Source organism: Semicossyphus pulcher, unplaced genomic scaffold (assembly GCF_022749685.1).
Source record: "Semicossyphus pulcher isolate SPU_LCO1_2020_fin unplaced genomic scaffold, fSemPul1.0.p SCAF_12, whole genome shotgun sequence".
In the NCBI taxonomy this organism is placed as follows: domain Eukaryota; kingdom Metazoa; phylum Chordata; class Actinopteri; order Labriformes; family Labridae; genus Semicossyphus; species Semicossyphus pulcher.
The window spans coordinates 4,708,212-4,725,829 of NW_027211626.1; the positions used below are offsets into that span (position 1 = coordinate 4,708,212).

The 17,618-nt window shown below is 39.4% G+C and overlaps 2 protein-coding genes across 7 annotated transcripts in view; one reads left to right on the forward strand and one right to left on the reverse strand.

The window, feature by feature from the left end:
• Window positions 1–6,350, forward strand: part of lmbrd1 (LMBR1 domain containing 1) — a 70,825-nt gene extending 64,475 nt beyond the window's left edge. Inside the window, exons 15-16 of the mRNA XM_069658626.1 lie at window positions 4,418–4,509; window positions 4,937–6,350. Coding sequence (XP_069514727.1) covers window positions 4,418–4,509; window positions 4,937–5,047 — 203 coding nt within the window. The 3' untranslated portion in view covers window positions 5,048–6,350. The remainder of the gene's footprint in view (window positions 1–4,417; window positions 4,510–4,936) is intronic.
• Window positions 6,351–14,319: 7,969 nt separating this feature from the next.
• Window positions 14,320–17,618, reverse strand: part of adgrb3 (adhesion G protein-coupled receptor B3) — a 130,359-nt gene continuing 127,060 nt past the window's right edge. For all 6 annotated transcript variants that reach the window (XM_069658179.1, XM_069658180.1, XM_069658183.1 and 3 more), the window contains 3 exons: window positions 17,552–17,587; window positions 16,595–16,699; window positions 14,320–15,352 (listed from right to left, as the gene is read on the reverse strand). In XM_069658179.1, coding sequence (XP_069514280.1) covers window positions 15,164–15,352; window positions 16,595–16,699; window positions 17,552–17,587 — 330 coding nt within the window. In that variant the 3' untranslated portion in view covers window positions 14,320–15,163. The remainder of the gene's footprint in view (window positions 15,353–16,594; window positions 16,700–17,551; window positions 17,588–17,618) is intronic.

Consider the following 17,618-nt stretch of genomic DNA (forward strand, 5'->3'; position numbering starts at 1 on the left):
TTTGCCCTTTATTCCTCCAGTGTGAATGGCTAAGCTAATTAATAAATGTGATCTGAGGGGAAGCATTTTTTTGCCTTCCTTTTCTTCCTGCGTTTTTCAGACAAAAACAATTGGAGCGCTGAAGAGAGACCCAGACGCTGCTCGCATATCACTGGCACTCTCCACATTTGACGTCATCAGCATTTCCCATGCCTGTCAATACCCATTCAAGCACATAAAGGGGAATGACTCAGCTTAAGAATTCTTATATTATTCCTGCCCTCTGTGCCAGTAAGATCAATAGCACTATCACTTCTGTCAAGAAGTGGAGAGCTGAGACTCAAAGGTGATGTCAGCAGTATAAAGCACAGAGCTGCTCTGCAGACAAAGGAAGCAATTGGATTTTAGGAGCAATAAGTGAGTCTCTCTTTCTCTGAGTTTGTGGTTTGATGGGTTTATATTTACGATCATGGTGCTCAGTCAGTGCTGAGCAAAATGTAGTTGTAGGATGGACTGAAGGGTAGAGTTTGTCTACCTCTTCCAATGTCAGTCGGGAAGGTGCAAACAGAAGATGGCTACATCAGCGTGTCAGGCACTATTGTATCACTGACATTCAACCTTTTCTCCTTTGACTGTTTTGTGCACTCAGACATTTATATAGTACTTTTTTGATATAAACAACACAAGGGGAAACCAAAGACACTTCCTTTTGGTAAATAAATAAGTAAGCTCATGCTTGGTACATCAGGTTATCCGGCGTGGAAAGCTTTTCGTACTTTTTGAGTGGATTTCTTTCAACTGCTGTAGGGCAATGACATCACAGCGTAACAGAAATGTTCACTCAGCTGTTTTATTCATGACTTTGGCTGCACCTACAGTAGTGACAGGTCAGGCTATGCTCTAAAACTAACTCTCTGATCTCTTTTAACTGATTTAAATCCTTAGCGATTCCATGCTGATAACGCTAGCTGCTTTTTGGGGCTTCTGGAGTAACCAGCGGTTAGCGATAAAAGACTTTCAAGAATTCCTTTTCTGTGAACCACATGGTTTACAGACTAGCAACTTCAGAATGTATGGATGTTAGCTGCACTTGCATTCCGATGTCGGTTTATAGAGATTAATTAAAGGCTATACCAGGTTCAGATGACTACAGAGCCAGGATGGTATTACGGACTCTCTTTCCTGCGTTGGTCAATACAATGACTGTATATCTGCTCTCATTGTCCGAAATTGATGCCAAAATAGCCCCCTTGCGATGGTGATGTCATTTGGAGCCAGAGTTGCGCGGCAGAGATCGGAGGGTGGAGCCGCTATAGCCACTTCCGCTAACGCCTGCATGTTTAACAGCAGAACAGCCTCTTGTGTTGGTCTGAAGCAGACGTTCACAGAAACTTCAATGACTGTAGTGATTGTTTTAGTCACGTCTCCTCTCATCGTTGCTCCTCTACTCTGCTAATCAGGAACAGATCGGCTGCAGGAGCTGTAATTGTCAACAGAGCTGTCAATTATCCTTTTTATAGCATCAAATAACTAATAAAAAATAAACTTGTCAGAAAAATGAACACTTGGACGTAAATCAACATGATACGAACTAGCTATAATGACAGAAACCATGTTTGAGAAAATTAATTTGGCGTGTATTTTGATTTTATAGTTTGACTCATGTCCCATCTGTTAACATGGAGGAGGCGGGCTTTATGACCTATACTGCAGCCAGTCAGCAGGGGGCGATAGAGAGCGTTTGTCGTCCTCCTTTTTTACAGTCTATGGGTCAATACCACTCGGACTACAAGTGCACTTCAAAAAAATGCAGGATGGAGATTCTGCATTTTTATGCTGAATCTGTGTATAGAGATTAGCTGCTCTAAAGCAGGTGTTTTCAGGCCGCCGCTGTCTTGTATTGCTCGAAGTGCCGCACATGTCTGCCACTCGACCGTGTGCCTATGTCTGAGATGCTGGAATGAAATAGTTGTGCTGCTGCTTTTCATTTCCACAGAATTCCTCCGTTGTTTGCTCGAGGTCAGATGCTTCAAAACCGAACCACAGCTGAGGAACCATTTCGAAAGAGAGCTCCTCACTTTAATTGGCACCAGCACAATAGCTGTTAAATCAAGCTCAGACACATTTCAAATGACATCCAATTATTGCTATGAATGCGAATCATAATTAAAAAAAACAATATCAAATGTTTTTGCTTTAAGGCTTTAGTTTTTAAATGAGAAGAGTTCACTACAATTTGAATACTAACTTTTCCCTCTCAATCAAATTTTTATAATTTTTTATAAAAAGTGACTACGGGAGATCAATGAAGCAGAGTTGATTTCATACCTTGATTTCCTGTAGAAAAAAACTTTGCACATCTGTTACATAGGACAGGTGCATATTAGAGGGAAAACTCCCGCACACTGTCCAACTTGCAGAAAAAACATGTATTTGCCTGCAACGTTTCGGTACTCGACCTTCATCGGGCGAACACTCATACCTTAATTTCCTGAAAAAGATTTATATTTTTGACATCATTTTAAGTTTGAATTCATTGATCAAATGTATTTATCACCCAGCCCGAGTTCCACATGACTCGAAGTCGGTATGAATCCAACATAAATAACAAGAGCATTTTTAAAAGTCATTCTAATAATCTGCAGAGCTTGAGAAGGCCCCAAGCAAAGTTGCATAACCCATTAACTGTGGTGCACTGTTTTCAGTGTTTGGTGTGGTTGCGTGTCTGTGCTTTCACCTTTTGACCTGACTTGTAATACTCTATGTTTAATGGAATACTGTATGTTTAATGCAGGACTTCATTAAATATTACATCATTCTAGTTTTATCGTTTAAGTCATATTTGTACTGACAGTGACATGGCTTTCCTCTCTTCAGTCTTTTTCAGTTGCACTGGTAAAATTGCCTGAAGCATTGCTCGATGTACAGCGGCAATAGCAGCATGTTTTTGCTCTTGAGTGAATCCAGACCCCTTTCAAAACACAGATAGTGCTACGCTACTGCGATTATAAACAGCATAGGATGTGTCCAGTTTTATTTCATTCATGCTGTTTTTGTGGATGATTGCAGACGACACAGAGACGTATAAAACTCTTATTTATCTAAAGACAGAAGCCCTCGTCTCTGTCTCCTCTCCTCACTTCTTCTCTACCTGCCCAATTATTCTTCTCTTAACTTCCACTTCTTCAGTCACTTTGTAGATGAAATGGATTTTTGTACCTTTTATATAATGACTCTTTCTTCTTCACTTCAAGGGTTTCTGCATCAATTGATCATAAATTGAGCATAAAAAGCATTATGGCGGAGGTCTTAGGATGGTGGGATCTTACAAATTGTTTTAAAGCGCCTGAGAGGAACTTTAGGTTTGTGTCGATTTTGGCGCCCCCTGTGGGCACAGCCGTACCGCTTATCCATTTGCTGATTTTGTCCTGTTCCTGATTTTTCTTGTTTCTTTTAACAGTCAAATGTATCACTCACTTTGCATTTTTAGCCCTGGAAAATGTACACAAAGGCAGTGTGCAGTTAATCGCTTCATCTGACACCCCCCACCACCACCACCACCAGCGGTTTCAGGCATTAAAAACAACTGTACAGAAATAATCAGTCTTGTTGCTGATGGTCTGGTTTTGTTTTGTAGGTCACATAGAGGCATCAGAATTAATTTCAGTCTGTTTCATAACCAGAGAAAAACTCCTCACAGCTTTAACATAAAAAATTACACTTTTAAATGGCATAAAAATGCAAATGAAGCAAATTTGAACAACTACAACACGTTTTGAAATCAAGTTGACAAATGTAGCTTTTCTACCTCACAGCTTGCTTTGTCAGGAAGGAAAGTTAAGTTTAGACATTTTCCGATTTCCTTTGACACTTTGTCTCACATGGCACCAGTTCATGTTTTGCCACGGGCATCAAATGTCTCTAGACCGTCCAAGGTGTTGCTGAACAAACACGCATGCCTGTAGGCAGTATACATACAGCATACAGTCATGCCCTCTACACCCTAAAGGTCATTGCACTCTCGTGTTGCAACACTGGCTTGACATTGTTTTTTAACACCATGTTTTATTACTATATTTATTAATATTTATCTATATTTATCTGTCTTACGCAAAACCTTGCACCTGATAAACCCTGAAGGACTGGAAACAAAATGCTTCGCCACTTGGTCACAGATTAATTTTCTCTCTTCAAAGACGAGACAGGTGGCCCAATGAAAATTACAATGCCAATGCCAAATTGACAAATACCTGGCGGGGAATTTCTTTTGAGTTCAAAATCTGTTCAACAACCATCCTGTGTTTCAAACAAAGGAAGCTATTCTGCTTTGCATAGATATAACTCTTTACTTTTGAATACCATCCGAATTGGATTTTTTTTGTCTGCAGTGAACAGTGAGATTTAAGATGACATTTTTGTGTTTTTCTTTCCCTTGCAGACCAGTGCACGGTGACAAGATCCTACCTTTTCCTGCACAAGTTCTGGTTCTTCAGCACCATCTACTACTTCGGTAACTGGGCCTTTATTGGGGTAAGTCCAAGGATAGAAAGTATTATGTTTATTTAAAGTGGCATGAGAAGAATGTTCCTGTTCCCTGCTCCCACACATTGGCTATTAATCTAATCTCTTTGTAAAATATGAATAAAAGGCAGTGAAAATAGTCATTTAGCATCTTTTCAACAATAAAACACTTACAGCAACATCATCTATAAAACATTTAATTTACTTCTGAAGCAGTTCAGGAGTATTTTCTTGGGGAGTGTGAGAGCAGAAGCACATAATGAAATTTCTGCTCGGGAAAAAAAAGGTTACTGAAAATGATTTTCCAAGAGTGCACGCAGCTAATCTCCTCCGCAAAATACTTAATAACCTCTTTCCCGGTGCTGTTGATGCATTGTATCGATCAAATGATCCTCATGAAATATTTCCTAATGTGTGCTTTGCTTGTTATTTTTAGGCTTTCCTCATCGGCCTGGTCGTGTCCTGCTGCAGAGGGAAGAAGTCGGTGATTGAAGGAGAGGTGGAGGCTGATGACTCAGACTTGAGCGATGATGAATATGTGCACTGAAAATGCTCCAACCATTACTTAAAGGGACTAGAAAGTACAATATCATGAGGAGGAAAAAAATGGATGTCAGTCATTCATCATAATTTGATATATTGGTTTTACCGAGTGATTGCAGTGGTGTCTTGTGGATTCCAGCCTTGTTTTTGAGTTGACACGTCCCTCCCTTTAACGAGAGCGCTCAGACCGATCGTTGTGTCTCTCTCTCGGTCAATATTATGGATGACTTTGGGATTCTGGGAGCATCCCCCCGACTCGATCCTACCTTGAGAGAATTCACTTATCAACAGTTTGACACAAATTGGTCATTTTTCTGCTGGAGATGACACACCAAAACTTTATGTCTGAGCTTTATTTGGAGACAGGGTGTGGACATAAACTTACTTTTTACATTCGCTATGCACTTTCTAGACCCTTAAATGGTGACTTTTTGACAGTATATATATAGTTTGCTTTAATGTACCTTTTAAGATGAAGTACTATGAAAACAATTGAGCCTACACAAAATGCTCTGCCTGCTTGTTTCCTGAACGATAATTGGTATAAAATAATGACTCCTGAGTGTTGACAGCGTTAACATTTTCAGTTTGTTTTGCTTGTTTTTGTCTGAGGTTAAATATTCACTCATAGAGTGTTTGCTTTGTGTTATTATTTTAGTTCTTTGCAGCCTCAGACCATTATTTAAACACACCTTACTGTTCTCGCATACCTGCACTGTGTGAAATATAACGGACCAAATGCAGCTACGATTTGAGTTATTCTTGGTTTTTAATGAAATGAGGTCAACTTCTTTTTTCGCTCTCTTTGTTGGAAGAACATGAGGAAAAAATGTAATCAAAGATACGGATGTAATTTTCTTTTAATTAAGGAGTCCTCCTGGTTTTTGCCACTGCTCTACACTTCAGCAGGCTTGTCACAAAAATAACTATTAATGGCTTTTCTCAGCAATGTTTGATTTATTTTCAGTGTATTTAGAAGTCTGAATTGTCAAAACGTCTTGATTAAAATTAACAAACGGACTAAAATATCCATAGGAATGACATTTGTTTTAAATTTGGTAAACTGATATATGTGCCTCATGACTGTGAAGTACCATGACGGGCACACACTGCTGTATATGCTGCCCTAAATTAACCCCACAGATATCAGCCTGAATCTCGTGAAGTCTGTTCGTGCTTTGAGATATTAGTCTGATCACCTTCCTTGAAGAGGTGATTGGTTGAAAAGAATGTTACTGTTGATGCTGTGTCTGTATTCAATGATACCTGTATTCAAAACAATAAAGTGATTTTAAACACCCTCAGAATGTGGTTTTATTTTCCAGTTCAAACTGTAATTCACTCGTCCTTTTCAACTCAGTATTAAAGGCAAATCATGCATTCTGTAGAAAACCAACCACAACTATATTTAACAGTTTAGCTAACATTTGTGTTGTGGGGAATCGAGCAAGCTAGCTTCCACTGCAGTTGTTTACAGGGAAGGTTAATGTTTTATGTTTATACCAAATTAGTTTTTAATTGTATAGTTTATTTCATAGATATAATGATCCATTGATGAGGACTGATAAATCGATTCAATGATCAATGATTCTGTATCATTGATACAAATTGAACACCTTGTTCCACATTATCATCTTTAAGATACCCCGACCAATATACACTCACTGGCCACTTCATTACGTACACCTGTACAATCTAATGCAGTTCAATACAACAGCACTGCTTTTATGAAGTTTAGTTTTTGTTGACTTTTGTTTGTTGAGAATCTGAAGTGTGTAAATTCAATTATGTTTATAACTGAGGCCGTAGTTAAAGGTGGTGTTGTACTGAACTACATTATAATGAGATGTGTCTCTAATTGTTTGTCCTCCCTGTTTAAATACATGAGGGGGCCAGAGTTTTAGAAACACCTCTAAATATAATGCAGCTCAGTACAGCCCCACCACCAATTATGATCTTGACGCTGAAATGTAATGGAATTAACACCTCTATGACAGCTTAGAAAAAATCTTATGGCTGAGCTGGTTTATTGGACTGCATTAGATTTTTCAGGTGTACCTAATGAAGTGGCCGGTGGGTGTACATCGGCCAACCTATAAAGATACACATGCCTATTTAAGCAATATAATATGAGAGGGAGTGATGTACTGAATATCATCCCGGCTGAGATTCGGTCGAGGACGAACATAATCACAGACGTGCTTTTGTACAGCAGTTATTCAGGCTCCAAATAGTAGTAAAAGTAACAATGAACTACAGATCCTTTTTTGCTCAACCAACTGAACTAGTTCCCCAACTTACTTAAAACTGGACTTTTGTTGCCAAGCAACCCAAACATTCTCCTTCACTCTGTGTCTACAGGTTACCACACAGATGTTTTAGACTGGTCTATAGCATTAGGCTAGTCTTCATATTGCTCATTAGTCTAATGCAAGTTAGACCTAAGCCCAAAAAAAATCAGACACCATACCCCCAGGCTAACTCAGTTCTAAGACCCATGTTACCATGGTAACAATCAGTGACACCTGCTGACCAGTAGCATCAGATTTTGAATGCCTTTAATGGTCCTTTCAACGTTCGGATTAACACTGTTTACTGTTGCTACAAAAACATTGTTGTTGTTGTTGTTCCACTCTTGGCTGAATTCTCCGAGTAAAATACCCTTAACACTGTTGAATTCCTCCAACAGACAAACCTTTTCTGCCGGGGTAAACGGACTTGAGCGGTTAGATGCGGTTACTTGCTCTGCCATTTTTTTTGTTTTGAAAAAAGTCTTAATTTACCCAGAATTCAATGCACCATAGCCCTGCTTAAGATAGTGAAGACTGCTTTGTGAAACGGATGAACTTAGACGGCTATCTGAAGTCTGACTATTTGTTATGTCTAAGCCACAGTCAAAGTCTATCTTTGTGAGACTGGCCCTACATCTGTTGTTTTTTTATCATGTTCATCTATCTGTTTGTTTTAATGTATCATCAGCCAGTGAAATAAGAGTCTGCTGTGTGATTCAGAGGTAGCAGCTTGACTCATGTGGACAAGCTCTGTCTACTGTGATGTTAATTAACAGTATTCAGAAGAACACCTGGCTGAGGCGGAGTGATACACAGAGTGAAAAGTCCCAGTGATGTTGTGCTCTTTATCAGTACTTGTTGAATGCCTCTTAACCAATCAGATTACTTGGTCGGAACTAACTGTTTCTTGTTCTTTATTTCAATGTCAGTAAGGGTTCATTAATGCAATTATTAGTGGACATGTTTGAATTGTTTTTGTGAATGCATATAAATAGAACTTATAGTTAAAGTAAAACAACATTGTTTTAATGCAGATTTGTGAAATCAGCAAATATCGTATCATTGTTCAAATAATATAGTAACATATTTTGATTTACACCTCTAGTATCTGTATACACATACTGTACTAATTACCAACCATCAGTCATTAAACAGTGCTTAGTTTCAATGCCTAGTGTTTGAGTCAGACGTTTTTTAATACAGCCAATATAACAACAGTTCAGGGAGCATTTTTTCTGCAGTTTGAGACGAAACTGTCTGTAGCCATTTTTCATTAGCAGTCCGTCCCTGCTCTCAAATACTCCCCAAACATCTGATCATTGCTCACACTGCTGTCTACAAGACATTCTGGCTTCGTGGTTTCTATTGAGTCATCATTTATGAAATCTCTCTTCCTAATATGAAGTGTGCGATTGAAATAAAAACATTTAAATAGCCTGTATTAATCTTCATTAATCCCAGACTATAATGACTGCTGAGACAAAATTAAGACCACAGTATGGGCACATTTGAACAAATCTATTAAGGAGCTGCTAAGTACATAACCACAATCAGTAATTCTGTGAGTGAGGCAGAATCATGCTGTTCAAAGCTCTGGTTTTGACACTTTAAATAGTTTCAGAGTGAAAATGACATGTATCAAGTGAAACCGACAGTTAAATCCATCTGCCCTTGGATTAGCATGTAACTACTCAGTGCTGGGATGGATTTGCATGAAATTTTGAGTGCATGTCCAATTAGAGTTTGTGGTATGCATACCTTGTCATAACTATTGTGCAAGCCTGCTTTGAGTTAAGCCATTATGTGATATGCCACCCCCACATCCTCTAATAAACCAAATAAGCCTTGAGCCAAAAACATGGAGCCCTAGAACTCTAGAGAGCGGATTGTGTGATCAACATGTCAGATCAGAGGAGTTTTGCTGTTCAGAGCACAACATTTCTTGTCACACCCCTTATTCAAATGCCACTCTTGTCTTCCCCCCCCCCTCTTCCTCCCTGCATCTCTTTTCAGGCTTCTCTTGCAAGTTTATTTAGGAACAATGAAAACATTTTAATGAATAAATGAACAAATTAATTCAGGATGTTTTGCAGGCAGCTGCCTCAGGGCCATACATTACAGATGCATTTGACAAAGTATGTGTGCACAGTTTATGGCGACAAATTAAATCCTACGTACTTGTAGAGCTCAAGTCCTTGTACAAAGTCTTTTTACCTGAGTATTTGATGTTTATTTGATCATTTTGGCAGCTTGTTTACATGTATCCAATTTGCAGGGACAGTCCATGGTGTAAGCAGGGAACACTTTAAACCTGCCCACCTAATTGCTCTGGGACTTTCAGATCTTCCAATCATTTAAACCAGAGGAAGAAGCCACTTAAACCTCTAAGCCACCAAGAAAGCAGTTGAGTTAACAAATTGACTCAGGTTAATTTGTGACCTTAAAGAAATCCTGCTAATCATTGTCAGAAACTAGAAACAAAGCCTGAACAACAAACTGCCCACTGTTGTCTGACAGTAGGTAAAAGTATATTTTTTCCTGTGGCAGACCTTGTTTTAAAATAAAGCAGAGATGATTTTGTGGAGTGGTGTAGATACCAAGAGGAATTACTGAACAGTGCAGCCACTGTCAGGGGCCTCTGTACCCATCATCTATCTTACTGCTCCACAGGATGAAAGACCATAATGCATTATACAGTGCATGGTAAGTACCTACTGTGGAGTCTTCCAAAGTTTCATTTTTGTGCAGAACTTTTTCTTTTTTTCAAGTGAAACTGTGCTGCAAAGTACAGGTAGAGTTTAAAAGTTAATTCTTGTCATATTTTCTGACACGTACGCTAAGCTAACTAGCTTGTTAGTGTCCAAGTTGTCTGATACTTTAACTCTAGCCTATCAAAATACCTCCATTAATTACCACATTTTAATGTTCTAGAAGCTTTTACTATAGTAATATTTAATAGTTAACGTTTCTCACAGTTGTGGTTAGGCTATAGTAAATTCTTTGTTAAGACCAACAGCATGTGTTTTTGTAGCATTTTTGCCTTTAATGGACAGTGTTGTAGAGAACACGCAGAGAGAAAGTGGGGGAGGGAGGGGATAGGACTATGATATGAACAAAGCTTGCCTTAACAGGCACCATGTTGTGGTTATTTGGCATGCACTGTTACTACTCTGCTACTGGAGTGCTTTTTTTTTTAAATAGCCATGCTAGCAGGGCTTTGAGCTTGATGCTAATTTCAGCCAGCTAACATTGCCTATATTAACAGTTGATGACAGCTGATGTATTTTAGTCTAATTTGTAAGGTATTAAGTGGGTTAGCATGCTAACTTTAAAATTAGCTCTAGAATTAACAGCCAATGAGCCTGTAAATGTAATTGGTTTTGAAGGTATTTAGTCATAAATCACATAAATTACTTTTTTATGATTTTATCTCTCAAAATTATGAACCTGTTGTGATGGTAAAATAAAAGATTGCTTCCTCTTATTGTTGGAGGAGTCGACAACAACTTTAGCATCTGCAAAACTGCAAATGACACATTACTTTACCTATGAACTGTACTTATAGAGCACTTTTCTAGTCCTGCGACCGCTCAAAGCTGCTTTTACACTACACGCCACATTCACCCATTCACAAAATGATAGCAAGTGCCTAAGTGCCAATCTCCAATCAGATCTATGCATTTATGGCATAGCCAACCGGGAGCAATTTGGGGTTCAGTGTCTGGCCCAAAGACACTTCAACATGTGACTGTAGCAGTCAGGGATCAAACCCTCAACCTTCCAATTGAGAGCCGACTGATTCTACCACTGAGTCACAGCCGCCCCTTGGCCATTATTATTATTATTATTTGAGAAGCTGCTTGTTAAAGCAGAAAGATTTGTTCTCCCAAAGATAATGACATAATTAACTTGTGATCCAAAGTACTAGGCTAATCAGAGTACGGGACCAACGTGTAACAAAATGATGAGGCAAAAATGAGGTTACAGGAAAAGTCAGTCGCCAATGTTGTTACAATTAATGACGGTCAGCTTGTGTCCTAGAAACTTTACACACCCCTTCTCCATTGTCATTCTGTCCTCTAAAACATTTACTGTGGTGGTTTCTGTGATTTTTATGTGCCCCTGGGCCTTCCCTCTGGGCTTTAACTCTTTTGACAGGCCCTTGATAGACGAACAGTTTGCCTTACCCCTCAGTCATACCTCCAGGGAGGACAGTGACGCGGGATCAATGTGATTATGTTGATTCAGAGTTTACCCTCTAAGCAGGTTAACCCCTCTGCTCTTCGGGAGGACCTGAGGGACTTGCCACTCAATCCCAAATGAAGACTTGTCCAGCAGGCTCTTCGGCATGTCACAGCTCCATTAAGCAGCAACTAAACAATACAGCGTTCCATTCTCAGGCATAACACTTTGTCAGCCTTATTACAAACACATCTGCGGTAAGAAATCTGGAGTTTGTGTAAAAATCAACAGATTGTGCAGGATTAAAAGACACTCAAGTTTTAAAAACTATATTAAAAGTGAATTAATTTGTATTAACATTCTTATCAATAATTAATCAAATCCCCTGCAAGATACAAGTGAGATATTGTTGCTTTAGTTTGTTTGTATTTTTGCATTTTTATTATTAAAAATTTAAACACTTGCAGGAAGTGTTTGCACAGACACAAAATGATAGAACTGTCAAGTTTTTAAATGTATTTGCAACACATTTTGTTTTCTCGTTTTTGAGGAAAGGAAACAAGACCGAAAGGAAAAACCATTTACCAAGCTGTGTGGAGTCTGTAGAATTTATATCATGAACTTTAAACCCTGTTTTTTAGGATTTTTCCCCCAAAAAATCAAAAGAAAAACAGCAGCCATCTTAAAATGAGCCCTTTGCGAGAGTTTATTTGCACGGTAAAGTTTGCACGCTCAGCTAGTGAGTCATACGTGCATGGCACACTCATCTGACCGTGACATGATTCACTCAGTAGAGCTGATTAAGAGCCTTGATCTCATACACATTTAGATCTCCACATCTGAATACCATTAGATCATATAAATTATCTCTGGAGGCGCTGAAACATTGTCTGTTTGAATCTGTCTCCAGATGATGTTCACTCTGGGGAAGAAAGAGTCCGTCAGCCATGCATTTATTCAGTAAGGGTTACACGTTCAGGAGAGGAGAGCTGCTTCAAAAGAGGCATGACTTAAATAAATCAAATGCACTCAATCGCTTATGTCCTTGTTTTGCATCTTATACAATAAGACGTACAATACTGTTTGTACTTTACTTTCAATCACTGGTGCTTAAAGACAACATGAATTATTATTAGGTGGTATTTATCATTGTTTTCTTATGTTGCATGCATTCTATGTTCATCTTTACCTTTTATATTATTTTTATATTCTTTACGTTTCATCCTGTTAAACAGTACTCCATCCTTGTTTTAATGTATATTCCATTCGTGCATGTATTTTCCTTGTTGCATAGCATGTTGAGCAGCTTTTCTTGTCTTAAAGATGGTATGCATATAAAGTGTATATTATAGTGTATTATTATAATTATTACTTTTATAACGGGTTGCTAAAATGTGCCATTATGATCTCTCAATACTTATGCTGCATTCCAGACAACCGGGAACTCGGTAGACACTTCCCAGTAGAAATTTCTGAACTGTGAAGTCTGAACTCAGCATTTTTCCGACCTCCGACTAGAAAAATTGCTATGGAACGCCACTTAAAGCTGATTGAAGCCGATTCATCTTCCCCCGACTTCACCAACGGAAGTGGGAAGTTCTCGAGTTCCCAGTTGTCTGGAACGCAGCGTAAGTCCCCTTGAAGCTTCACCTCAGGAGGACTGTTCCAGGAAAAGGCTTGTCTTTGAAAACATTTATTTGCTCTGTCATAACTTGTCAATCCGTAAATGGATATCCCACCATATATATTTTGCCTTACAGTGATTATATATCTTTCTCTCTCTGAGTAAAATGAAAGCAGTGCAGGGATGACTGTTTCTGAAGACTTTACTGTGTTTGATGTTTGATGTAAAAAAACAACTCTCCCAGCCTCTAACAGGCAGCAGTTCTGTGTATGTAATTAACCTAATTATGCATGGTAGTCTAAATTGAAATGCACTGTAAATTCAGACATTAATGTCTAGACTGAGCTTTTCGTGTAATCAACATAATTTATGTCGCTGCGACATCAGAGCACGACTCTCAGAGCTCTCATTAACGGAAGTCTGTGTTTATTGTCTGCTCTCCCCTTTTTCCTCTCGTCATCATTCTTCACTGACGCAGCAGATCCAATCCCAACCCCTCCTCCTCGCCTGCTGGGTGGACCACCGCTCCCCAGAGGGGGCACTCATACCGGTGCTCTCATCGCCGACGCGTCAGCCGTACCGCCGGCCACCAGACAGGACAAACAGGGTTTTTCCCTAAGCCCTCACAACCCTGCTTCCATTTGTGCTCCGTCTGGCCCAGTCCGCCCAGGAAAAAAAATCTGAGCTGATCGTATCAGGTGAGCCTTCTGCGGGCACAGAAACCTATTAGGAGTTTGAAAGTTTCCTATCCAAATCCAGATATCAGATACGGGGGCGGATTTATCAGGTGTGGCAGGAAACTGCAATGTACTAACCTTCAACTACAGTTAAACGGAAGGTATAAATCATAAAGGGGATGCCTAACCTGACATTAAAACCGTCAGAGGGGACAGTTTGTTAAGCACTTAAGAATTAAAGATAATATAATAAAGTGTTTACTAAATTAAACTGGAAACAACGATGGAGGTTTAAATAAATTAGGCATTTTTGATGCATTAAAGAGTTCATATTGAAGTCAGATTTTCCTAATTTTCACCAATTATACTCAGGAAGGAAAGCTGTATTTTCGCATCTAATCACACCATCCCCAACATTCAAATGTTCCCATAACAAAACAATGCACGTCATGAATTCCACAAGCCAACAAAGCACATAAACTTGACACAACCTCTGAAGCAGTACGAACATATTTCCTCTTTTATTTACATTCCTTTTCAAATGTTAACATTTTTCGCTATAACTTTTGATCAGGTTGGCATTTGTTCTCATTAAAATAAATTGGCACAAGTAAAACATATGTAGACAAAAGTTTATTTACACCATACAACATTTTGTTTTTAAATATTTTATACAGAGCTGCAGATGAGAGAGCTTGCTGGGATCCTTCAAGCAGATTCTGCAGTATTAAAGTTGTGAAATATATTATTTATATAAAAGTGAGTATTATCTTTATTGCATTTAAAGCAATGAAGAATGTAGCTTGACAAACATTCATTTTAATATGACAGAAAAAATCCTCTTTGCCTCCCATGTTTTATATTATAAAGTAAAAAGTGTAGTAATGGCCAAACAGACTGTTATAAACTTTTTAAAAACCTGCATAAATATATACATTGTGCTCCCGGGTCCAGTTTTAGGAAATCAAAACTGGACCCAATGAAGCTGGGACCACATGGCATGTCGTTTGCTTTGTGAGGTTTCATCTAGAGAGATTACCTTTTTTAGCCAATTCCTCAACAGATAAATTTGAAACACATGATGGTAAATATTGTACACCAGGCTGCCCCACACTAAGTACACTAGTGAGAATACAAAAAGTAACACTGATGTTTTTTTCCCTTTTTTTTCTTTTTTCCTCTCTCCTCGGTCCTTATATTGTATTGGCACATAATGTCCCTGCCACACTCGTATGATCCAGATATGTATGCCAAGGCTGTTAGAAAAGTCTGTTGCTTTATTCAGTGCAAAATACATCCCTTTCTCCTCCTTCTCCTAGTTTGCATTTTCTCCTTCTCTTCACCCTCTAGACCTCCGTTTGGAAGTCTCCCTCCTGGACGTCTAAGGGTAGGTTGACACACTTTTCCCACTCTGCAGGCGTCATCTCCAGTGAGTCCTTGGCGCCAGATTCTAGTACATTCATAGTGGCGTAATTCTGGTACTCACAGGCTGGATTGTAGCTCTCCCATGGGTTCTTGTTTGGCATTGCCTTGTCCTGTGAACACGGCCAGTGGGGTGTGATATTAGTGGCATGACATCCTCTGCAGCTAAACTGTTATTTCTTTACAAAGTCACTTCATTCATAAGGGCATTAATATGAATTCCTACCCATCGCTAATTGAAAATAATGGATTAATGCTGTGGAAAGCATCAAATAACAAAAGATAATGGTTGTGTATTAAATGTGACCATGCTCACACTATTATCATGGAGTCGCTGCAGAACCGTGTCTCCCCAAAGCTCACAAACTGGTGCTCTATATGGGCTTCATGTGTGAGCCATTCATCTGAATGTGCTCCTCATTGACAGCCCCACAGACACTACTGCAAATAAGGGAGAAGAGCCGCTCCCATTCAGGGAATAGAAAATGGATACTAATGTCTGCAGCCAGCTCTGCAGTGGATTCATTGGGAAGAGAAAAGAAATGAAGGGCGGGAGTGGGAACGTACTTTGGTTATCTTCTTCTATACAAAGGAACTTGCACTGGTAACTACGCAACGGGCCTCAAATTACATTGTGCTGTAGGGTTGATTGAAATGTGAGTGAAAGAGGATTACAGGCAGCCAAAATCCTGCTGCGTGGATGACATTGTCTAATAGTCTGGCTGTGTCTGGTCACCAGCCCAATTTCTATTAGTTGCATTCAGTACGGGAAAAGTCGCCGCATGTCTGGGAGAGCTTGACATGCCCATTGTCTGCAGCTCCAGTCAGGTGTGGAGACAGACGGTGGGACTTTTGAGGTCAAAAAAGATTTCCCATAATTCACTTGACTTCTACATCCAAGGTGACAAAGGAACCCCCCCCCCACTCACCCACACAGTAAGGGAACAGCAAACTTAAGGTCATATTTGTGGATAGATTAAATCATCTGCCATGCATTAATGGAAAAATGATGGGGTTGCTAAGTAGGTAAATGTGCATGTAAATAAAAGTGCATTCATGGCCTTGCATTGGAATGGATGCACTCTATTGCAAAAAAAGATTACCAAAGGTCTTTCTTCCCTGAGACTGGCCTTGTGGAGAATTGCTTTTAAAGGGGCAGCCCCCTCACTCGCCCCCCGCCAGCTGCTGGCAGGCACCACTATGTGTAGTGAGGTCCACATCAATCCTTAGGCTACATAACCGCTCATTTGCACAATAACACGTTATGTGTCCTGCACCGGATGTCTAAATAGGGTATCTGGATATAGCTCTTTTTAATTGGCTGACCGCCACCCCCCTGGTTTCCTGTTACTCACCATGCTGCCCATATTTGGTATGTCTCGAAATCGGTCCAGGGTTTGAAATTTCTGATTCAGTTCCTGGAACAGCTCCATGTGTCTTTTCCTGGTGTGCATGACTTTCTGCAATGGCAAGGGTTTTTGCTTTGGTATTGACAGCCAATAATGGAAATGCATCTTCTTCTCCACCCCCTCCAACTCTGATCAATTAGTTACTGTCATGGAAGTTTACTTATAGGCCAGGTTTAAAACAAATCTACTTGTGTCTGCATATATACAAGTGACTGCCAAAATAAAGGAAACGCCAAGAGAATTAAAGTTAGGGTGATAAGACGACTATTTTAATTAGAAGTATCTGAATTTAACATAATTCTTCAGCGACAAATTGCCTCTTTTGTTGGCGTAAGGGAAACTCTTACAATCAAACCTTGGCACAAATCTTCCTTTTTAAGGATCTGTTTGCATCCAAGCGAAAACAAAGTGCATCCCACGCCGAATTAGCTGCCAGACGCCTCACGTTTCCTTTACTTTGAAAGTGTGTACAATATATATGCAGTAAAGCCTACTTTAACAATGCAAAGGAAATGCCAGAACCTGCTGAAGGGGATTTGAAAAGTGTTTGCAAGCCAATATGATCATTGTCGAAACCAGTGGTAAAATCAGACGTGAAATGTGCAAATGACTTTAAAAGCATACATTTTGAAAATTAACATATAGCTAATGGATGGAGGAGATGGAGGAGGACAAAATGTAGATGAGAACTGTTGCCCAGTTTGTCAGTTGACAGCCTTGCTTTTACCTTAACTACACAGCAAGTCAATAAATCATGTTGAGTCAAGGCTGTGTAACTCCAATAAGCTTAAGAGGCACAACAAGTACTAGTAAATCAAATGACAAACACAACTGCAAAAAATGGCTCTTCTCCGCATAAAAAAGCTCGATGCATGTAAGGAAAGAAACGTCTGTTTTACGTACCTCAAAGTCCAGATCCTGATATCGTGACTTTCGTCTCTGCGGAAGTAGAAAATAAAGGCATGAAGTT